The sequence below is a fragment of the Lycorma delicatula genome, chromosome 9, assembly GCF_047948215.1.
Source record: "Lycorma delicatula isolate Av1 chromosome 9, ASM4794821v1, whole genome shotgun sequence".
Classification (NCBI taxonomy): Eukaryota; Metazoa; Arthropoda; class Insecta; order Hemiptera; family Fulgoridae; genus Lycorma; species Lycorma delicatula.
The window spans coordinates 40,473,877-40,500,013 of NC_134463.1; the positions used below are offsets into that span (position 1 = coordinate 40,473,877).

The window sequence follows — 26,137 nt, forward strand, 5'->3', positions numbered from 1 at the left end:
CAAAATGATTTACTGTGATCCCGATGTAGGTTCGTGTATAACATTTGCAGCCAATTTTCGTAATGTTTGGTCAGTAATGTTTGAAATCTCACTTTCAATGTTAGCCTTCAGTTCATCAAGTGTATAAGGATTGTTTTTAAAAACTACACTTTTTAAATAACGCCAAAGGAAAACGTCTGCTGGTGTAAGATCTGTGGTTCTTGGAGGCCATAACCCTTGCGATATCACACGATGGCAAAGAAATTTCCGTAATATATCCAGCGTTTCATTAGCTTATGACACGTTACGTTATCCTGCTGGAACCAACATACTCGTTTGTATAAATTTAACATGGCAATAAACTGTTCGATTAAGTTGCGATAAACCTAAAATAGATCTTTCAAAAGATAAAGGTCCTATTACACGACGTCGAAAGATCACACAACAAACACCAGTTTTACTTGCGTGTAATGGTCGTTCACGAAACGCGTGAGGATTTTCAGCACTCTATATTTGGCAGTTTTTGCTGTTAATATAGCCGAGTGAAACCGTGCCTCGTCGTTGAAATAAACCACGATCCGAAATTTCAATAGCGTTATCATCAACAAGAGAACATAACCAACGACAATACAGTAAACGTTTTCCGTGGTCTACTTCTTTCAGTTCTTGAACGACAACGATGCGATTGTAATTTTTTAATAGCCCTGAAAGCTGTAAATAGTAAAAGCTCAGCCTGTGAAGATACATTTTTTGAGTGATTTTCTGGATGAGCGAGTCAAAAAATCTTTCACATCCTCCAGAACTTCTACTGTTAACAATGATAGCCGACCTGTGCTTTTCCGATCATGTACGCCCCCAGTCTCATAAAATTTATTAATTAAATTGATTTATTAATAATTATTAATATCTGTAAAAATTTTTAAATTAAAATAAAAAGTATATCAGATTTTATTTCAGTATTAACTTCTTATTTTTTCATATTTTTTTCAATCGGAGGTTAATTATTACTTAGTAATAAATCAATAAATTTAAATTAAAAAAAAAGGAAATGAAAACGGATTCGAACCGATGTGCCTTCCCCTTGTATGATCCAAATATCTCATTAATTAAACTTTTATTTGCCTATAGCTCTGGAACCAATGAAAATAAGTACCACTTATGATATATCGTTGAAAAGCTCTCATTAATCAGGGCTTATTACGGCAGTTAAAAAAAATTCCGAAATCCAAATTTTTGGACACTTTCGGTCTAGTCGATTGCAATCAAAAAGGGAGGTGCACAACTAAATGTTACAACAGTCCTAAATCCAAAGTTTCAACATTATACGGCTAACAGTTTTTGAGTTATGCGAGATATATTCGCACGTACGTACAGACGTCACGCCGAAACTAGTCTAAATGGATTCAGAGATGGTCAAAATGGATATTTCCGTTGAAATCTGAAAACCGAAATTTCTTGTGATTACAATACTTCCTTTACTTCGTACAAGGATGTAAACAATTTTGTTTATTATTTTAACTGCTAAATTAACTCGCAATAACATCGCAGTCTAAATAGTGAAAATTGCACATTACAGTAAGAAATTGACGAATTTAAATTAGTTTTTTTTTTCAATTTCATGGTCATTTAGGTATGATGTATAACTGTACAATATATCGGATGATTCAAAAAGGAGTTCACAAGTTTAAAAGCATGAAAAAATTATTGAGATTACTTACAGACTTGAGAACTCAACTGAGTTCTCATTTTATAGAAAAACACATCCAGTATGTCACCCAACAGTTACTTTGGTTCGATAAGGATGGCTTCCATTTTTAATGCGACTTACATCCCACCAGAAGTCGATTTCATTCCATACTGTAGCCGGCAAGTCACGTTAATTCAAAGTCTTAGCTCAACAAGATCAGCAGGTAAAGGTGGTTCATAAACCTAACCTTTAATGAAACCTTACAAGAAAAATCTAGCGGGGTCAAATCTGGGCGGCAAGGTGGCCATTGGACCTTCAGGATCATTTCACGGACCTGAAAATCGAGTATAAAGAAAATCTCGGATTTCCAGGCGGTAGTGAGATAGTTCCCCGTCTTGCTGATAATAGGGTCCATCTTGGCCATCATCGTCCAAATGAGGAATTAGAAAATTCTGAAGCATGTCCAGATAAACGATACCATTAACGGTTGCCTGTCGGAAGAACGGACCGTACAGTCTTTGTTTGCTTAGGGCACAGAAACTATTGACTATTACCTATTGGGCTGTCACGAATGTGCTGCAAAGTTTCATGAGTTTCAAAGTTTTCGCTATCCCATATTCGACAATTATGGGTGTTAACCTTGCCACTGATGTGAGATAATAATCACTAAAAATTGCATTTTATAAAATTGAATCGTTGTCTACAATTAAATTAATAAAATATTATATGAAATAAAATAATATTATATGGTAAAAGAAAACACCAAACACAGTTATATAAACATTTAATAAACTTCTAACAGTTAACTTTCGCGATTATCCCGCATCATCGGTTCGCGAAAGTTCTGTTGGAAGTTTTGTTAAATGCATATAATTGTGTTTGATTTTTTTCTTTACTATATCATATTAAATCGCATTATATATCTCAATTAAAGTAATAAAATAACAATCTGCTTTATGGCAATTGGCATGAATTACTGAAACACACAACAGTAATTTAAATACTTATAAACGGACGAAAAACACCTCTTGTGAAGTACTATTTGCGAGCTCATTGCCTGGAATTCCTACATAGCTGGGGATCCAGCAGAAGCTCACTGTTTTACTACGACTAGTCATTTGCGAAATAACACATGGGAATCTCACAAACAGGATGTCTGGAGTACACGTCACTAATCGCCTGTAAGGCACTCATGGAATTCGAGCAAACAAGTACATGTTGTTCCCTACACGTAATTCGTTTTTATGAAGATTATTTCTCTTCGTCTATCTAGGACAAAGAGAAACCATCCCTTTTTATAATTATAATAATTTTACTCGTATTAATAACTTTATAACGACTGTATATCTAAAAATCTATTTGGATTCTGAAAAAAAATCATAAAGAATTTTATTAAATAATAAATTAAATTTATGTGCTTACGAAATTATTGTCGGGTTTGTATATAAATTATTATGTTTATAAAACGGTAATAGTTTTACGTTATGTCGCAAATAAAAACTACAATTGATCGACAAATGGTGAAAAATCGGACTGCTAAGTAGCAGAACAGCAAATTCACGATCGCGTAGACGGGCTGTACTTCTAATCGGAATTAAACATAAGTCTGGCAGCGTCGTAACAGCCAATCGAGGTGATTCAAACTATTCATTGATCGATAGGTCAGATAGTATTTTTAATAACACAAAATATGTAGTAACAAACAAAGAAAAGAAAAAGAATGTCGCTTAAAAATAAATATTATTACGACATCGTATTACTGAAATAAACGTCCTCTCAAAGATTGATAAAATTGTATGCGGTCCGTAATAAAATGTAAAGAAACCTTGTATCTTGAATGATTTATGAATAAAATGCCAAACGCCAGATGCTCTTCTTATAGTTGCATTTTTTTTTTTTATTATTATTAAACAATTTCTTATATTAATAACTGGCAACTACCGATGCCAAAATTCTTTTAAAAAACCTTTCCAAACCGTGATGGGTAACGTGCAGTTGTTCTACATTACTATGTAGTTTCATATCCGCGTACAACATATGTTCTGCAGTGTACACACACACATACACCGTACACAAATTTAGAGAAAGCATTCGAGTACGTGTTTTTGTTATCTCTCCTTCACCCTCTGACAGCATTCAAAATAGATTATTTGAACCGTTTGAGAAAAAAGAAGGGAGACTGGTATTCAACAGAAAACAATGGGGCTCGCCGCCTTTTAAACTGCTCTGTTTTTGAACAGTTACGATTCTGTCATATCTCTGATGCGACAAGCCGACATGTTCGTTTAACCTATTTACGTCTTCATTCGCAGAAGCAAATAATAAATCTAGAAATAAACTCTCTAAAAACTGTAGGTTGTTTTTTTTTTGTTATTATTATTAGTTTTCTTTGAGGCTGAAATCGTTGATGAATATAGATTACATAAAATGAGCAAGTAATTCTATAAAAAGTCAAATTTCTTGATAGAAATAATGTAAGAAATTGATAAGGTTTTGAGGTAATTTTTTTTTAAGGTAAAGAAACACCGATGTACGTATGAGATAAGTGCAGTTCTTAACTTATAAAGTTGAAGTTTAATGATGGTCAGAAAATTAGAATCCTGAAAGGATTTTTCAAAACTGGAAACTGTTTTTACTTCCTTGTACGAAGTAAAAACTCCGGAAATATTTCGGTTTTCAGATTTCAACTAAAATATCCATTCTGACCATCCCTGAATCTATTTTCGGTAGTTTCGGTGTGACGTTGTACGTACGTAGTATGTATCTCGCATAACTCAAAAACGATTAGCCGTAGTATGTTGAAATTTTGGATTTAGGACTGTTGTAACATCTAGTTGTGTACCTCCCCTTTTGATTGCAATTGACTGGACAAAAAGTGTCCAAAAAAGCTCAAAATTCCAAAACTTTGGATTTCAGATGTTTTCTTAACTGCAATAATAAGCCCTCATTGACACCTTTTCAAGGATATATCATTAAGTGGTACTTATTTTCATAAGTTCCAGAGTTATAGCGAAATAAAATTTTAATTAATGAAATATTTGTATCTTACAAGTAGAAGACACATCGGTTCAAATCAGACTTATTCTCCTTTTTTTTGTATTTAAATGTATTAATTTATTAATAATTATTAACCTCTAATTGTAAAAAAAAATTACAATAAATAATTCAATAATAACAATAAAATAAAAAAATGAAAATATCAGACGTTATTAATGAAATAAAATTTTATGTCCTTTTCAGTTTAAACACAATTTGTATGTGTAATTTAATAGGCGTACAAGAAAGTTATGTGGTGTCCACAACAGGTTTTTTTATTACATTCTAGAATTTTTTATTTATTACAATTAGAATTTATTTAATTACAATCTAGGATTTTTACTAAACCTCTAAAAGATATGAGATAAAAATACTTAACTCGTATTAAAATTTTTTTTTTCCTATACCTACGAGGGTGGACCGGCTTATGAACTGCACACCCTCAGAGGTTGCCTCACAGGAACCTACCGAGACCCCGCGGGACCCGGCTATGCCGTTCCTCGCGAAGGTCGTTCACCCAGTAGGCTGGGAATGGATCTTTTATATGCCTGTCTCTAACCGTATCCCCTCCCTAGGGAGGGATCCAGCCGGGTCTCGGTCTTTTTTTATTACCCACGAACTCAGAGGGTCCCCGGTCAGTCATCAAGAGTGGCCACCTCAGCGAACCATCCTCTCATGAGCAGAGCTGCCCCAATGATTAAAATACTTGCATGCATCAATAAATAAAACGTACAACTATTATTGTTTGTAGATTTTATATAACAAAATTTCAATCCCTGAAATCTTTTTACAAAATCAAATAACATCGAACAATAACCTCGATCTTTATTACAGATTTCCTGTTTTTTCTCCTTTCATTTGAGTTTATCTTAACCTGACTTAAAATCTACAATGGATATTTACGGTAGTTTCGTTCCTCAACCGATTGAAGAAAAACAGCGATTCGTTACCGAAACGTGCTAATGAAAAGGTATATTTAAAAGAAGAGGATGGATACAAACATATTTTCTCGATCTTACATTTCTAATTTTTTTCTACTCCTAATGTGTACAAAGAAATTAACAGAAATTCTTCTCAACTAGTGAACAATAAGCAACCCCTCCACGGCCGAATGAGATGAGGATGATATGTATGACATGTGAATGACGTGTAGTCTTGTACGGATTCAGGCCGACTATTCTTTTTTTTTCTTTTTTTCTGTTTAGCCTCCGGTAACTACCGTTTAGATAATTCTTCAGAGGATGAATGAGGATGATATGTATGAGTGTAGTCTTGTACATTCTCAGTTCGACCATTCCTGAGATGTGTGGTTAATTGAAACCCAACCACCAAAGAACACTGGTATCCAGGATCTAGTATTCAAATCCGTGTAAAAATAACTGGCCTTACTAGGACTTGAACGCTGTAACTCTCGACTTCCAAATCAGTTGATTTGGGAAGACGCGTTAACCACTAGACCAACCCGGTGGGTCAGGCCGTCTATTAACGTGTGGTTAATTGAACCCCGATCACCGAATTACACAGATATCCATTGTCTAAAATTCAAATTCGTATAAAAGATATTTATATTGTAGTAAAAAATTATATCATACATTTATATTTTATTACGAGACCGTTGGACACAGACCAAGGGAGCTTCATACATAAAGGATGGAAGAAGTGATCGACGTTTTGATAAGGTTTGGGGTAATGGACTAGCAAAAAATTTGTCAGCAAAGTTGTAATACTTTCCAGGCATTGGTTATTTATTCTTATATAGTGGAAAGATAATTATATATGAAAAAGGTTATCTAACACTTCTTTTTTGAGGTGGAATAATTTATGATGAAGTATTATTGTAAAATTATCATTATTTGTTTAACAAAACAAAAAAGTTTAAAAATTTTTAAAATCTATATTCTTTTATTTCTTCTGTTTCTTCACCTTCAAAATCACCTTCAAAAAAAATATATTTTTTTGGTTGATTTTTCTACGTTTAATGTGTTGAAAGGAAGAAATTAAAAAAAAAAAAACATTCCACAAAAATATGTACAACCAATAAAAAGTTACCTAAGATTTCGTTTTTGGGAATGGGGTGAATTATGATGAAATTTTATTGCAATATTATTACAAAAAGTTTCTTATTTAATCTATCTAAACCTAAAAACGTTTTCAAAAATTAAACAAATTGATATTTTTAAACTTTGATCGGCTTCCCTATTCCTAATGCTGCTCCAAAGTATTTTTTTTAAGTCGCTTGAACTAATATTATGCCTAGGAAGAAAAAAAAGTTGGTTAAAAAATATGCAATAAATAAAAAGATAGCTTTTTCGATTTTTTGGGAAGGAGTAATTTGTGGGCAAATTGCTTTTTTTTTTTGATGGTAAGATAAGTATGAAACGCATGTACTGAGCTTAATACTAGTATAATGTTTCATAGCCAGTAAGGTAAAAGTGAATGGTAATGGTAGTAAAGGGCCAGCGAGGTTGTAGTTAAACAAAAGAAAAAAAAGTACAGCAAAAGACTAACAGTACAAGCGTACATCGGTGGTTCCTGAGGCTAAACAGAAAAGAGAGAGAGAGAGAGAGTACAAGCGTACATTAACTGACTATGTAACAAAATACCCGACACATGTCAAAACAACCTTACCGAGAGGTAGAACCACAGAACTGAACTTTATATACATGGAAAGCAATAGAGAAACAAAAATAAAATAAAAATAATTGTTTTGTGTTTGAAACACGATGTCACTTTCTTAATACTGTAAACACACAAAATACAACACTTGCATCATGTTTATACTACTAAGAGTCGACTAATCATGGTGTGCCAATGTTTCAGAGAACAATAATTTAGATAAATCAGAAAAAATTTAAATAAATAAGATTAACGATAATTAAGATAAAAAAGAAGAGGCATTGCGGCAAACTGATGAAGAAAGAGGCATTTGGAAAAATATAGCTAAAAGAAGAGATACGACTTATAGGCATACATTTTAAGGCATCTTGAATAGTAGCTTTGATATTGGAGGGACAGGCAGACGGGAAAAGTTGTGTAGGCAGGCAACGTTTGGAATATGTAAAACAACTTGTTAGGGATGGAGGATGTAGGGGGTATACCGAAATAAAATGACTGTCACTAGATAGAGAATCTTGGAAAGCTGCATCAAACCAGTCAAATAACTAAAGACAAAAAAATAAATATTTTATTGTATGTACAACAAACACTATAGTTATTAAAATTAGATATCGGATTACACAAATCATTAAAAATTTATTTAAAAAAGTATTACAAAAAAAAAGAAAATGTTTTATTTGTATTTAGTTAAAGAAGTTAATTGAAAGCTTATTCTATAAATTAAACCAACTGCTTTGCGTATTTAACACGGGTGCATTCGCACTCAAATGTATATAACACATGCACACATTTGTATATGAAAATAAATTTAAAAAAAATTATATTCAACATAATTTTTTTTTTAATTAGGCTACAACTTTTCTCGTCGACCTTACTTCAATGAGTAATACTCAGTTACGTACAGTATTTTAATATACTGTGAATTTATTGAGATATTTCCAGCAGTATATTTTTGGTAATGGCCGGCTACGACCCTAGATATATTATTTACGTCTGCTGTATGCTGCTTTTTTAATAGCGAAACTCGTATATTAAACATATTGCTGCTATTCTATAAAGAAAACGAAAGATTGTGATCAGATTCGGCCTTAGAGCAATTTTCGCCCAGGGTAAATGAATAGTGCATCTCCTCCCCACTGATCCACTGACAATTACATTATTTAATTATACCTAAGGTTAAAAAAATTTTAAATACTTCTTGTTGCGCTCGTTTTAACTTGTTATATTCTGATTAACGCAAGGCGTCCGCAAAAATTTGCCTTTTTATTTTACATTATTTAAATGTTTATTTTATTCATTCAATTTTTAACCGGAAATTTAACTTCGACGACTGAAATATATGCCAATGAAAATTCTGATTACTACTGAAAACAATAACCTCTGTCCAGAAGCACCGTTTAAAGGTAAATATTAATGCGTCACTATACTATTTCTCTTATGATTGCAATAAATAAAAGACCCTCAGATACAAGAGACACCGATAAGAGTTTCTTTCTATGAAAGTAATGATATTCACTGTACACCCTATCCCTTCGGTGAATCGAGTGAAGAAGTGTCAAGGGGCGAATATGATTTGTATTTCGTTGGCTTGGCATGACGATTTACGACTTTATATTTAGTTAAAGGATCTTTTTCACTAAGGACAAAATTTTTAAAATTACTATGCATAATGTGAACAAGCCCTCACTGACCGCGCCGCCATTCAAAATGTCTATAACGTCCCGCATCGTATCACTATCTAGAATGTTCTCGTTGAATTGTCGAAATTATTTTCGTTTTATAAAAAAATAATCAAAACATTGTCTAATTTATTTTTTCCAGGTGATATTAATTACAAATATTAGAACTAGCCTAAAATTATGATTATATTTTAATGAAGCATGCGTAAATTAGGTTAAATAAAATACTGCGTAATGCAAAAATAAAAATAATAAATAACTGAAAAACAATTTGATGTGGGCTCCACATGACTTCCTTGTACGCCTATTAAATTACATATATACACTTTTTTTAAATTAAAGGTACATAAAATTTTATTTCATTAATACTTTCTGATATTTTTCTTTTTTTTTATTGATATTATTGAATTATTAATTTATCGTAATTTTTTTATTTATAATCAGAGGTTAATAATTATTAATAAATTAATAAATTTAAGTTAAAAAAATGAGATGAATTCTGTTTCGAACCGATGTGTCTTCCCCTTGTAAGATCCATATATTTCATTAATTACAATTTTAATTGGCTATAACTTTGGAACCAATAAAAATAATTACTACTTATGATATATCGTTCAAGAGATCTCAATGAGAGCTTATTACTGCAGTTAAAAAAAAGTCAAAAATCCAAATGTTTTGGATTTTGGGCTTTTATGGACATTGTTGGTTTAGTCGATTGCAATCAAAAGGAGAAGTGCATAAATAGATGTTACAACTGTTCTAAATCCAAAATTTCAACATCCTACGGCTAATCGTTTATGAGTTATGCGAGATGCATACGTACGTACACAGACGTCACGCCGAAACTAGTCAAAATGTATTCAGGGATGGTCAAAATGAATATTTCCGTTGAAATCTGAAAACCGAAATTTCTCGCGATCACAATGCTTCCTTTACTTTGTACAAGGAAGTAAGTAATAAACAAACATTGAATAAGTAAAAAAAAAAAGTAATAAATAAGATTATCTGTTGATAAAAATATTATTTCAAATAAATATTAAATGGAAAGCGCGACGGCGGTGGTGTGATCGGCGAGGACGTCTTTATAGTATACGTCAGGTCGTAATTTTAATCTTTCTTTTACTGCCCGAGATGGGAGGTACAAAGGAATACCCTACGCCACCTGGGTGCATTAATTTAATGGCATGACTAATTGAAACACACTACAGTAATTTAAATATCTGAATATAAACGGACGGCCGTAAGAAATTGTAAAATATTTTATTATCCCCTAGAACAGTTTGCATGTTAGCCCCCACTTTAAACTTGCGATGCAATGCCCCATAATAGATACAATCCACAAGTATGTGGTGCACTGTTAGTTGGCAGTCGCAGAGGCCACAAACTGATACCTCTGTTAGAGACATCTGATATCCATGAGTGAGCCTAGTGTGCACTATTCGCAAACGGCAGATAATAACCTCCTATCGACGGTTGTTTCTGCACGAGGAGCTCCACAGTGTTTTTGACTGGGTGAAATTTCCGTTCACGGTAGCACTCCGTTCACTTTGCGACTCATCATGAACCATCCTCTTTAGAAAACAGACAAGATCGTTCGAAGCGACGCGATTGGTGAAAGGAGGCTGGAAGCAAGCCTCCTTTGCTACACCATCAGCGCGCTCATTGTCTGAAATTTCAATGTGGCTGGGGATCCAGCAGAAGATGACAGTTGTATTTACGGTGGTTCATTTGCGAAATAATACACTGATCTCAAAAACAACAGGTGTCTGTCTGGATACACGTCAGTAATCGCCTGTAAGGCACTCATGGTATCTGAGCAAACATGAGCATGACAGGGAACGAGGCGATAAATAGAATCATTTCGCGCCTGCAGGATATAAGGCTCCAGTTTTCGCCCGAGAAGACCCAAGCAGTCCAGGTCTCGGGCAGGGGGAGCTCATCCCGATCTCGCTTAGAGTTACCTATCCATCTCTTTGGAGTATGGATAGACAAAAATAAAATGTTCCTTATGCATTTGACAGAGAGTAATAAAGGAGTACGTTTGCTTTACTTTTTTATGCAGATAATATACTGTGAAAATTGAAGTTGTAGGATGTAGACCTAATAAATTAATCAGAAATGTTTTGTTATACACGTATACATTTACGGTGCGCCAAATCATATTTTTTTCATTTTTAGCCTCCGGGAATCACCGTCAGGTATTACTTCAGAGGATGAACGGTTATAAAATATATGAGTGTAAGTGAAGTGTAGTTTTGTACAGTGTCAGGTCGATCATTTCTGAGATGTGTAGTTAATTGAAACCCAACCACCAAAGAACACCGGTACTAGGAACACCGGAACTGCTTTTACTAGAATTTGAACGATGGAACTCTTGACTTCGAAATCAGCTGATTTGCAAAGACGTGTTCACCACTAGACCAACCCAGTGGTTCGGTGTGCCACATCTATACAAACATATTCATTCTTGCTTACAACATATATTACATTAGCGAGCAATTTCTTGCGTTCAAATTATGTAATTAAAAATATCTTTCTATTGAAACTACTCTTTTTTAACACCTCTATTTTTATCTCGATCGCGTAAATCATATCTTTTCTTTTTCTGATTAGCCTCCGGAATCACCGTCAGGTATTACTTCAGAGGATGAATGAAGATGATAAACGAAGTGTAGTCCTGTACAGTCTCAGGTCGACCATTTCTGAGATGTGGGATTAATTGAAATCCAACCACCAAAGAACATCGGTATCCACGATCTAGTATTCAAATCCATATAAAAGTAACTGCCTTTACTAAGATTTGAACCTTAGAACTCTCGACTACGAAATCAGCTGATTTGGGAAGACGCGTTCACCATTAGACCAACCCGGTTGGGTGGAAGAAATGATATCTGCGAGACTCTTACTGTTCGGTTTACAATTCCATTGTAATTTTTGGTTATCACTGCGTTATATTAAATTTTTCTTTTATTATTTTTTTTTATGAATTACTAATTGTTATCTTATGGATTTATTGTTAAAATTTATTGCCTTTCTAGAACAAAAAAATAGTACATTTTTTTAATTTCTCGGCCAACTTTTTTGTTGTTAGTCATATCATTCACTTCATACCATATTTTTCCTTTTTTAATAAAACTAATATAATGGACCTTTACGAATCAAAGATCCGTGATGTAATATTGCACTTATTACTTTGAATGTGTAACTGTAAATTTTTATCGTACCAGTAGACACACTTTTTATATTATTATTAAATGAAATTTTTTTTTATTTCTCCATCAATTAGAGTTCAAATAGTTCTAATTTAGAATAAAAATATTACCAATCGAATTTATTTCTTTTTATACAACATATCTTTGTTGCCACATTTGCTTTGCACATTTTCGTACTGCTTGTTTTACTGTTTTTGAGTTTATTAGCAGCTATAATCTCTGGTAAACTAATACGTTTATTTATTTTTTTTTAAAGTGATGGGATTTAAAAAATGGTTTCATCTTTATTACTTTCATTTACATAAGAGGATTTACTATTAAAACATGCTGCAGTATATTTTCTTTTAAATTTTATTATTTCAAGTACATTATCAAGTTTTTGTACGCTACCTAGTACTATTAAATACTGCTACCTAGCGGTGCGATTCGCAAACCCACCTTTTTGAGGAAAAGTGATATATTTAAGTCCCGCAGTTCATCAAATGGAAGAAAAAACCGCTGTTTAACATAATTCGAAGTTTTTTTAACGTATTCTTTATTACAAATCTAACTGAATTGAAATATAATGTTCTCAGTTTATATTTTTAGTTTTTCCTCATTTTCGTTTCACTTTTAGATTAGGTCATGTTTAGAACTGTAAACGTAGTTCCTTGACTTCGCCGTACCGTCCAGTTCTGCGGATTCTTACCGGCGAAGTTCTATTGAACTTCTTGATACAGTTTCTTGTTTTAAATTTTACTATTCACAAAATAGTAAAATCATCTACATAAATTTACGTCTAATGATAACGCGAAAGCGTTTTTCACTCCTCTAGCCATCTAGAAAAAACGGCACCGATTTCTTTCTTTAAGGAAGTATGATTTCTTCGTATTCTCGCAAACCGTAGCGTCATGAATTGGACCTCTCGAAATCTATTAACACAGAATCATTCAACAAAAAATATTTTTTATTAAAACACAATTCGAATACGAATACTGGAAACTTTATCTAAATTTTTGCGAATCAGTGAAGTCCGGTGGTCGCTGCAAACGACACGCCTATTTATCGGTAGCAACAAAATGTACTTTATACCCGATTTAATGTTCCTACAATTCTATATAAATTTTGTCGTATTAATTTTTTCGGTTCAAAACAAAAACTTTATCGATTGTAAAACCTTTGAAAAAAATGAAAGAATACAATTTTTCATACTTATTTCAATAGTAAAACCGTTTAAAAAGTAAATTAATAAGAAAGATTTTAAGGAATCCGGCAAGCAAACCGTAAATGATGTTTTTCGTAACTTTCCTTCTTCTTGTATTTTCGACCGATGTTAAAGCCGACGAAATACTTTCACATAATCACTACGAAAAAAAAAAACAAAAATCTTAAAGAAAAATCTATTCCTTCGAAGCACGTCCTAAAAAAATCCAATCGACGACCAAAAATTCACTTGAAAACGAAATATTCTGGAGTAAAACTAAAATAAAAATTGTCGTATGAAACAAGGAATAGTAACAGATAGGCCGAGTTAATTCTGAACTCGACAACCTACATTTAAAAAAAGAGAGCTCGATCTCAAAATATAAACAACGCCCTTCATGGTTTGTTTAACCGAGTAAAGAACAATAAAAAACAATCTGCATGATAATAATTAATGACAATATATTATCAAATTTTATGAATTAGTTTATCTTGTAAGACAATAAAAATATTTAATCGTACATAAATTTATAAAAATCAATTATTTTATTAGCAAAGATATACGATTATATTACATGAGATTAACGTTACAGTTTAAAAATTTAATTTATGTATTTGAATCGAAAGTTTAATAAAAATAACAATAATATCTACAAAAATAAAAGCTGGCGCCAACGTCGATTAAATTTCAACGATAAAGATGAGTATTAATAAATTTATCTCCAACTGGCATTATTTTACGATAAACAAAATTTAAATGCAGTAACGATTTATTAAACCAGCAAAAAATTAGCAAAAATTGAAATCATCTGTTTTAATGTACACTATTTTTACTATTTATAAGAACTAATAATTATCACTTAATATTAATCCTTTGACTTTTATTCATATTAAGGGATTACAGAGAGATTACTACTTCGTCAGAATGTATGTATCTAATTATAAAAATAGTACAGTTCTATAACACGTGCCCACGAAGAGATATACCGCTTTGATTTAGTATCACTCGCCCATTCCCCCACCCATTCTATTGAAACTTTACAGACATTTTAACGAAGGTTCTAAAAATGTTCTGTGAAAATTTCAACCTTGTAGGATTTATAGAAACAAAATGGTGGCTTTCAAATAAAAAAATAAATTTCAGATAAACCATATTTTTTATTAATTATAAAATAACACGTAAAAATGATTAAAAACAGATGATGTGTTGTTAAACAGCTGTTCAAATTGAAAAAAACAAGTTAATAATTAGTCGTGACCATGACTAATTATCAAATTATTTTTAATTCTAATTATCATCTCTTTTTAAGAATTTTTACTAAACTATTTTGTAATGAATAAAAAATGTGGTTTATCTGAAAAAGATATCTTTATTTGAAAGCTGCCATCTTGTTTCTATAAATCCTAAAAAGTTGAAATTCTAGAACATTTATATAACCTTCATTAAAAGGTCTGTAAAGTTTCAATAGAATCGGTGGAGGAATAGACGAGCGATTCTGAATCAAAAGAGTATACCTCTTCGTGGGACATACGGTATATGTGTGTATATACATATATATATATATATATATATATATATATATATATATATATACACACGAGGTGTGACAATAAAGTAATGAGACTGATTTTTTTTGCAAGATGTGGCAACCCTGCAGCTTGCGTAGGCACACCATCTTTGACCTTAGTCTAAAAGCTACTTCTAGTCCAAGCGGCACATTGATGCAACTGCTGAGTCGTGAGTTGTGTTGTAATAAGTGAACACGTGTTTGTGTCTCTCGTCACAGAAATGAAACCGCAAAATATTGCGCAACGGTATGCCATTTCTTTTTGCGTTAAATCGGGTGAAAACGCGACGACAACATATGGTAAGCTTCAGAAGGCTTTTGGAGAGGAGGTTATGTCAAGAGCTCAAGTTTTTCGGTGGCATAAAATTTTTAGTGAAGGCAGAACGAATGTTGAAGATGAAGACCGCAGTGGACGACCATCAACCTCACGGATAGATGTCAAGGGTGCGTGAAATCGTACGACCTGATCGAAGATTATCCGTGAAAATGATTGCAAAAGAACTCAACATCAAATAGAGAAACGGTTCGTCTAATATTAACTGAAGATTTTGGTATGAGAAAGATTTGTGCAAAAATGGTCCCCAAAAATCTCACACAACAACAGCGAGAAACACGTAAAAATGTGGCAGCCGATCTGTTAGAGCAAACGGAAATCAATCCAGATTTGTTGAGCCGTGTTATTACTGGTGATGAAGGTTGGTTTTTTCAATATGATCCAGAGACAAAACGCCAAAGTTCGCAATGGTGCTCAAAGGGATCACCCAGACCAAAAAAGCTTGCATGTCAAAGTCAAACGTGAAATGTATGCTTGTGTGCTTCTTCGATTCCAAGGGAATTGTTCATAAAGAGTGGGTGCCTTCTGGACAAACAGTTAACCAATATTTCCAAAGAAATTTTAGAAAGACTTTGTAAACGAGTTCTTCGTGTCCGTGCCAACATTGCTGAAAATTGGATTCTGCATCATGATAATGCGCCATCCCATACTGCTCTGTCAGTACAGCAATTTTTAACCTCAAAACAAATTTTAGTACTACCACAGCCACCTTATTCGCCAGATATCGCTCCGTGCGACTTTTTTCTATTTCCAAGAGTCAGTCAAAATGGGGGTCAAGGGACACCATTTTCAAACAACACAAGATGTCCAAAAAGCTGTGACGAGGGACACAAACACGTGTTCACTTATCACAGCACAACTCACGACTGAGCAGTTGCATTAATGTGCCGCTTGGACTAGAAGTAGCTTATAGACCAAGGTCAAAGATGGTGTGCCTACGCAAGCTGCGGGGTTGCCTCATCTTGCAAAGAAAAATCAGTCTCATTACTTTATTGTCGCACCTCGTATATATATGAATGTAAATGTTCGTTTGTTCAAAATCTTAAATCTCCAAAAGTTCATCACCTATTGCTTTGAAATTTTCACACAACGTTGCATTCGAATACGCGCGTGTTTTTATATACCTACTATTTATACACCTAAAATGTCATATTTGTGACAGGTAAAAACATGATTTTTTTTAAAAACAGCGCTCTCTGTTGGACGTAAAAGCAACACACGCTATACTAAGTGTATTCCATTTCAGTGTTTCCGATATGTGTCCACTATACACTAAAAATCTACTGGACCGAATTATGCGCGGGGAAAAAGGGAAAATGGGAAAAATCGGAAAAAGGAAAAATCGAAAAAGGTAAAAGGGAGAAGGTAAGAAGGAAGGAAGGAAGGAAGGAAGGAAGGAGAAAATGGAAAAAGAAAATAGGGGGAAATGGGGAAAAGAAAATAGAAAGGTAAAAAGAGAAAAAAGAAAAATGGAAAGGGGGCGATAGGACGAGGGAAGGAAATAGGGGAATGAGAAATGGGAAAAGAAAGGGAAATATGAAATGAAAAGGAGAAAATGAGGGGGAGATGAGAAAGGGGTAATAGGAAAATGGGGAAGGGGAAAGTGAAGGGGGAAAGGAAAAGAGAGAAATGGTAAAAGGGAAAGGCTAAATATTGTGAAGTTACGTAATGTTCATTTTGTTAATGTTTTATCAAACTTTCAATTGTGTCCATTTAATCTATATATATATATATATATATATATAATCAAATCTAGCAATAGCAAAGCATTGCCGATACCCGGAAATATAGATTACATATGATTTATATAGATTATATATGTGTGTGTGTGTGCCCGCGAAATTTTGTGGCGGGTTCTGTCTCTCTTGTCAGTTTGCACGGCATCACGCGAAAACGAACCGACCTACTGCTATCAAATTTTCAGGATAATCCTGAATTCGTGTTATCTCAGGGAGGTTTTAAGCCATAGGTTGAGGCCCTAGCCCGGTTAGGGTGAAGTTGAGAAGTTTTCCTCGTCAGAGGTCTGTGTACATTAGTTATAGTTGTTATAATTACTACTATTCTGTTTTGTAATTAAGTTTCTTTTTCAGGTATTTGTAAAGTCTGTACGCTTTAATTGTTATTTATCAGTATTATTTTCGCAACCATGAGGATAAAGAACAAAACGAAGGCTAGACAGGAAGGGCAAGCGAAACGAGCCCTGAGCGGCTAGTAAATATATATATATAAAACAGTTCAAGATATCTTAAGTAACAAATTATTGACTATTTAAACAATATTAAAATTCTACCTCTACGATTGGTAAAGAAAAGTAATGCCTTATTTTAAAAAAAAGTTAATAAAACGTTTAATTTGTTTGAACAGTCGACAATTCGAAATTTATAGATACCTTATTATAAGTAGAGTCAAACCTTTAGCTCTCTGATAAGGGTAAATAAATGTTATCATTCTGATTACGCCTAACTGATTTTTTTTAACAAGTCGGTACTTACGTATTAACGCCACCGCAGCTACAGCTTTATTTAAAAACAAAGTAGTCAATCGGATTTCGGTGGATTAACATTAATTGGATTTCGGTGCTATAACATTACGGTTATATTATTAATAAGTTGTATATATTACGCATATTTAATGTTAATTATAAGAGGTTAGCGAGCGAAGAGAGCGTAGGTTATATTTAGTTAGGTTATTTTGATATACGTACGATTTGTCAGTACACGAAGTCAACATAACCTAAACAGCAGCTGTAGCTGCGGTGGCGTTAATACGTAAGTACCAACAAGTCAATAGTTTTAAAAGCTAAAAAATTAGATGAATACAAAAATTCAAATCTTTCGAGTGTGAGTGACGATTTCGAAAAAAATTCTTAAATATATTTTTCGATTTTATTGTTTGTTATAGTATTCCTCATTATCAAAGAATCTCATAAGCGAGAAAACACGCTAATAAAATTTTCATAATCCAATCCCTTCTAACATCTTACCCATCACCTGATTATTTTTTTAAAAACCGACAAGGGACTGCTTAAGTTTCCCGGCTTCAACCTTGATATAATATTTTACATTAAATATACTACAGGATATTTAAACAAAATAACTACATATTATAATTATTATTTAAATTCAACCAAATCAATTACAAAATACATTTAGAAAACCCGATTTCTGGATAACGAATTTAGTGAAAGATTTTATAAATGTGTTTCTACAGTATGATCCTAGAGGTGATATTTTACTAAGTGGCATAGGACACTGAAATGCAGCAATCTTTTACTGAAATAAAAGTCTGATGTGAACACCACATGACTTCCTTGTATGCCAATTAAATTACATATACACATTTTTTTTAAATAAAAAGTAATTAAAACTTTATTGCATTAAATAACTTCTGAAATTTATATATATATTTCTTTTTTATTGTTGTTATTGAATTATTATTTATTGTAGTTTTTTTTTTTTACAATCAGAGGTTAATAATTATTAATAAATAAATATATTCAAATTAAAAAAAAGTTAAAAAAATGAGATGTGCTTTCCCCTTGGAAGAACCAAATATTTTATTTGGCTATAACTCTGAAACCAATGAAAGTACAACTTATGATATACCGTGGAAAAGCTCTCAATGAAGCCTTATTACTGCAGTTAAGAAAAAGTCCAAAATCCAAATTGTTTGGATTTTGGGCTTTTTTGGACACTTTTGGTCCAGTCGATTGCAGTCAAAAGGGAAGGTGCACAACTAGATGTTGCAGCAGTCCTAAATCCACAATTTCAACATTCTACGGCTAATAGTTTTTGAGTTATGCGAGATACATACAAACATACGTACAGATGTCGCGCCGAAACTTGTCAAAATGGATTCAGGGATAATGAAAATAGGTATTTACGTTGACATCTGAAAATCGAAATTTTTCGCGATTACATTGCTTCCTTACAAGGAAAGCAAAAATTAATAAAAAATAATCATGCATGTATGATTATCTTATAAGCAAACATTTCACTTAAATTTTGCTCTTTAATATAAAAGTTGTTTATTACGAGAAAGCTAGTAAAATGTGAACGTCTTACCCGTTCATCTCTAAGGGCCTAAAACTTCATACTATTAAAATCTCATGCACAGAAATGATTTGCCGTAATTCGGCCATCGCTAGTTATACTAAAATAATAAAACTATTAATTCTATCGTAGTAAAATATACTAAAAAAAATAACAAAAATAAAAAAACTGGAAAACATTATTAGAAGCTAGTTATATTTTTTTAACATTTCCATGGGAAATATATAAAAAAACAGAAAATCCATATATTCACAACCAAGTAAAAATTCCAGCAAAGGTAAGTATAAAATCTGTATACAAAATTTTAATTTAAATCTAATAAAAAAAAATCCTTTCAGCACGCAAGAAGGCGGAGGTAGATTTCACCGGGATAAAATAGGGGTAGGCGAACTCAGATTGTACGAGCTCGTATCAAATATTACTTTCCATGTTTTACGGACACTTCGTTTTCTCGTTAGACAAGCTATTGCTAAATTTATCAAGACTTCCATATTATTCCTGTGCCTATTAAAAATTAAGCTATAATTTTTTTGTGCCCTTGAAACCCCATTTTTTCCACCCCTTGGCCCTTATCCAAAGAATAGTAGGAACTTTAAATGAATTCGATATTTTAACAATAAGAGTATTATAGCGATATTTTGTTTTTGTTTTTTTTTGGACATCCCTTGCCGTAAGGATGGGTTATACCAAAATTTGTTCCAGACATAATTTTTAGGTTATGTTTACAGGCCTAATGACCACTTTAAACCGATTCAATACTGTGCCTATTAAGGAAGGTATGATGTTTTTGTTTTCAAACCCCCATTTTTTCAACCCCACGGGCCAATGGTTGGTGATATCAAAAAACTTTACTTTGATAAATTTATCAAAGTACCTTAACCAAAGAATAGTGGGAATTTTAAACGAATTCGATATTTTACGTAATAAGAAAGTTATAGCGATATACATTTTTTTTTTTGAAAAAGCTCCCCCATTTCCACCCCCATGGTCCGATTTTGCCCATAAAATATATATATATATATATATATATATATAAACCATAAAAAAATATGCCCATAAACGTTTGAACTGACGGTGGTTTTGGGGGCTGGGGGATGTGAAACGCGAAGATATATCGAAATTTTCCGGAAGTCGAATCATGGTACCCATTACAATACGCAGCTTTCTTATGAAAAATACCTATCAGTAACAAAATTAAATGTTGTTGATAAAATACTTCAGAATAGTAATAATTATTGACTTACTATCTGTATTATTGGATAAATAACTTAAATTACATGTACAGTACCTATAAGTAATCTATTTTTGATTTTTATCTCTTTGTAGGAATCGTATGTGTTACTTTATTTTAGTTTAGACAAGAATTGTTTAGTTCTACTATTATTCCTTTGAAGTCATTTAAAGGTAGGTTTAAGTCAATAAACTTTCGTTTAACAGTAAGATACTCTCTACTCCAATAGAATCTTTATCATAGTACCAGAAGAATGTAACCGAGGGATTTTGCGACTTTCGTTTTTTTTTTAACCTTTCATCCTTAAACGATCTACGCACCGATCTCTTTCCGAATTCTTTACAATTAATTTTTACTTCCTTGTACGAAGGAAGGGAAGTATTGTAATCGCGAAAAATTTCGCTTTTCACATTTCAAAGGAAATATCCATTTTGAACATCCCTGAATCCATTTTGACCTGTTTCGGAGTGACATCTGTACGTACGTATATATAAAAAAGGATTAGCTGTAGAATGTTGAAATTTTGAATTTAGGACTGTTGTAACATCTAGTTGTGTACCTCCCCTTTTGATTGCAATTGACTGGACAAAAAGTGTCCAAAAAAGCTCAAAATTCCAAAACTTTGGATTTCAGATTTTTTCTTAACTGCAATAATAAGCTCTCATTGACAGGTTTTCAACTATATATTATAAGTGGTACTTATTTTTGATGGTTCTTGAGTTATAGCGAAATAAAATTTTAATTAATGAAATATTTGGATCTTACAAGGGGAAGGCACACGGTTTGAATTCAACTGTTTTAACGTTTTTTGAATCTCCTTTTTTTAACGTTTTTTAACTTTAAATGTATTGATTTATTAACCTCTGATTGAAAAAAATCAGAAGTTATTAGTGAAATAAAATTTTATGTACTTTTCATTTTAATTCAAAAACTTTTATACAGGTTATTAATTATTAATACATCTATATATTTAAATTAAAAAGAAAGATAAAATATATATATATATATGAAGTCGGATTCGAATCGAAGTGTCCATGGTTACGAAACCGACACGTTATCACACCACATCACTACTTCAGCGGCGTGAAAAAAAAAATTGATAAACTAATATAAATGCGGATACGGATACCACAAAAAAATGTGATGCAATGTGGTGACCACCATAATGCAGTTGGTTGGCCTTGTGGTGAACGCGTCTTTTGAAATCAGCTGATTTGGAAGTCGAGAGTTCCAGCGTTCAAGTCCTAGTAAAGTCAGTTATTTTTACACGGATTTGAATAGTAAGTAGATCGTGGGTACCGGTGTTCATTGGTGGTTGGGTTTCAATTAACCACACATCTCAGGAACGGTCTAACTGAGACTGTACATGTATGAGTGTAAATGAAATGTATTTCATTTACACTCATACATATCATCCTCATTAATCCTCTGAAGTATTATCTGAACGGTAATTACCGGAGGCTAAACAGGAAAAAGAAAAAAAGTATTGAATTAGGAAATTTTTAGTGATTACTGTGTAACTTAACAAGGGCTATAACTCGGGGTGAAAGACGTTTCCGACGAATAATTTAAATTACAAAGAATAACTTAGGTCCTAAATAAGGTATGTTCTAAATTTCATCATAATCGGACGTGAGTCCCTAATTGTATATAATTTCATTAGGGTAATCGAACAGCTTTGATTACAAAGAATTTTGTTTTTTTATAAATTTTATTTTAATGATTTTTAGTCAAAATACAGATATTTTAGGACTCGAAATAATTACTCGAAACATTCACTTAGTTTTCACTCAAAAAAATTCATTTAGTTTTTACTCGAAATAATTACCTAAATAATAAAAAAAACTGGCGATCATATTTCTGAACTTTGCCACTTTAATGTAACGTAAAATTTAACTTTCGAAAAGAGATAATAATGAATAATTGTTAGCCTGTATTATGTTAATACCTTTATCTTCTCTTTTTTTTAATTTTATTCTCCTACCGAATGAAAAATAATAAAAAGGATCAGAAGATAATTATGTAGATTATCTCACAGACAATAAATTATTAAAAAGGATTTGCTTTAGAGTTTACCTGGAAAGATCGAAGGAAAACGTTGGAAAAACTTAGTCGTAAGGTTTTTTTTTGGTAATTTACCACATAATCGTGAAGCGTATCTTGAAGAGTATTTATTCGGTGAAAATTTTATAGCGTATAAAAATATCATTCCTGACCGTGATTGGAACCCGATACTTTCCGGATGAGAGCTCAGATGTTACCATTCTGCCGGAGTCGGTAGAAAATTAATAAGTGTAGATATTTATGAATAAAAAAAAAGTGGTTATAATCTACATTAATAAATAGAAATTATACGAAATAATAATGATCAAAAAGTGAAGACAATAAATAAATAAAACATAACAAGTATTTGAGCACGAATTTTGGTGCACATTAAACGAGTAAGCGAATTTCAAGTAAATCTAATCTAAATAATATAAAAAATAATCGGCAAAGTAATGTTTCTAAAGAAGAAACATTTACGAAACATTTACGAAATAAGAAAAATATTTAAAATATTAATAAATATATATTCAAAATAGAAACTCAACTATAATAAGATATTTTCTTGCAAGCTGTAGTTTTCATATAATAATAATCTGTTAAACTTGTGTGAAATTAAAATAAACTCGATCCTGGGCTAAGGTAATAAAAATATTAAGAAAATTTTTAAAAGTATTATAGAATTTCATTAAAAACTATATAAATGACAATATTTTCAACTATTCCAAGAATTTTTTTTAAGGCGAATCCAGAGGTATTATTATCGACTGAGAAACAAATAGTAGAATGAACAAACTACGCGGATTTTTAATAACATTTTGAAAAAATTTAAACGAGCGTAAAAATAAAACTATTTTTAAAAATTTATAACATAAAATAGTAAAATTAATATCAAGAAATTACATTTAGGGAGATTCGTACAATGTAATTTCCGAAGTAAACTACACCGTAAATAAAAATTATTGAATAAATAAAAAAAAACAAACTTTAATACTTTTGAGATTTAGTTTTTACAATACAAATTAAAAATACATAGAAACTCATTAAAGAAAAAAATTAAGGCCGAAAGATTAAAATAGTAAAAAAATACACATATACAAAAAATAAAATCTTACGGGGATATCACCTCGCTACAGATGTCTGTTAAGATTTGAAAACTATTCAATTACAAAAAAATTCAAATAGTTTCTTAATCTATCCGTTTCAGTCTTTGTTTACTTAAATTTTTTTGGGGATTTACAAAAAAATTGGAGAAGTCGCTACTGGCACCCGTTCAGACTTTCTATGGATGAGTGGGGATTTTTTAAAGAGGAACTTTTCTTTACGTTTTACGTTTTGGATTCTCCTGAACACGATATTCTGTAATATATATATATATATATGTGTGTGTGTGTGTGTGTGTGTAAAAGATTTTTTCGTCCGTTCTACCGGACGCAAATCTTACCCGATTTTGACCAAATTTGGTGGGATGACGTGTAAACCTATTGAGAATAGAGTCCTATTGATTTTCAAGCGACCGGTTCACAGGAACCGTAGTTACAGTAAAAAAATAGAAGTTTTGGATAAATTTTCATCATTTTTTGTTCTACTGGGTGCAACACCGAAAGCAATATTATTTAAAAAAAAAAATTATTACAGCACTGCAACATCCTTTTGTTTTAATTAAAACCGCAAATCTGCTTTTTTTAGATAAAACTAAAATCAAGCTTAAAAAACTTTCTTAAAATATAATGACTTACGGATATGATTACGCTTTAATGAATGTGATTTAATTATAGTATAATGATGATATAATTACCCTTAATTATGTCTCATTAAGAGTAACAGTGATTTCTTTTAATAAAATACAAATAAGTTACTTCACATGATTTCGCGATTTAAATTAAATATTCCAAAATTAAAAAAGCCTAAAATAAAGAGGTTAACACAAAATTTTGATGATAATATTTTTGGAATGTAGTGGAGATTTAAAAATTTCACGAGATGAAAATGAAAAAAAGTCCGAAACCGGTCGGTTTTTCACTGATCGGAAAATTAAAATATGTCCGAGTGTAGACTACATTAATGACTTCTTTTTATCGTGGTTGAATGTTTTTAATTAAATATAAGTGTCAATACACGGTTCAATATTAAAAAATATATCGGCGAAATCAATAATAATTTACTATTTATTATATTAATACCGATAAATGATATCTTTTAATTTTAAAATGTTATTTATCAGTAATTCATTTTATCGCGTTATATAAATATTCACAAAATGAAAACATTAAAACAGTGGCAGATAATTAATGAAAGAAAAATAAAACAATATTAACAAGAAACGTAAAATTTCGGTGGATAAAAAAAAAATGTGAAGGCAAAACAAAAAAAAATATATCACGTTGCGGAACATCTGGATCGGTTGGCATGCCGTTTACAAACCCATCACGAGCCGATAGTCGTATAACACAATGCAGTGTTCTTATAGGCTACTACATTTTATGTTATTTCTGACTTCGGTTACTAATGTTTTAAAACTACTGCATGATTATCGATATCGTTCACTATTTTCAATCTTGTTCGATTATAATTATAAGCAAATAAATTACACCATTAAGCGATTTTAATTTATATTCTCTAATTATACGGAAATCCTGTTCATTAAAAAAAAGATAACAGAATACAATAACCTAAAAGAAGTAATATTTAACATATTAGAAATTAAAATTACGATATGATACAGTAGAATAACAATACAAGCATCTACAAATATTCTCTTGTTATATTAATATGATGACATTACTAAAGAAAATATTTTTAACTGGTTACTCAGTCATGGTAATTTAATAGCCTTATTTATAACCTATGGGTAGAATTAATTGTAAGCCTACATTTATTATTATTTTCACTATAAATCGAGAAAAAATTTTAAAGTAAGGAAACCAGTTTAGTTACGATAGAAAATTTTTATAACAACATAAACAACTCGTACCTCAGAAATTTTGAAGCTAGTCCTTCTTGTGATTTTCCTTCTGACGAATTCCCCTTCTTCATAATTTTCTTCAACGGTGCCCATATTTAATTAAAAAATCACTCAACTTAATATGTTATAGTTATAATATATAACAGAAAGTATAGTATGTTAAAACTCGTTAAAAAAAAGAACGATTAAATTTTTATAAAAATTTGAATTAACGCACGCGGTATCTGTACACTTAAGAACGGCGTACAGTTAAGAGCTCTAACAATCAGCTGGCTACCGCAACGATCTCAAGCGGTATTTTACTGAATGTAGCTGTCTGTTTCTTTTAGTTCTATACATAGCCCGTTGCTGCAGCTTTGTGATTTATTTACTACCTTCACTTGTCGTTCACAAATAATACTAAAGAATATTATTTTAATCTCGGCTATGCTACATCCTTCAAACAACAGAAATAAACATCAAAATATATTTTATTTAAATACAATAATTCGACATTTCTGTCTTAATAAATTAATTTGTTTATGTTATAACATATTCCCATATTTCTTTCGTC

The 26,137-nt window shown here is 31.7% G+C and overlaps 1 protein-coding gene across 1 annotated transcript in view; it reads right to left on the bottom strand.

Annotated features, from left to right (window-relative positions):
• tmod (tropomodulin) overlaps positions 1-25,851 on the bottom strand; it is a 443,143-nt gene extending 417,292 nt beyond the window's left edge. The window contains exon 1 of the mRNA XM_075375728.1: positions 25,594-25,851. Coding sequence (XP_075231843.1) covers positions 25,594-25,677 — 84 coding nt within the window. The 5' untranslated portion in view covers positions 25,678-25,851. The remainder of the gene's footprint in view (positions 1-25,593) is intronic.
• Positions 25,852-26,137: the final 286 nt, after the last annotated feature.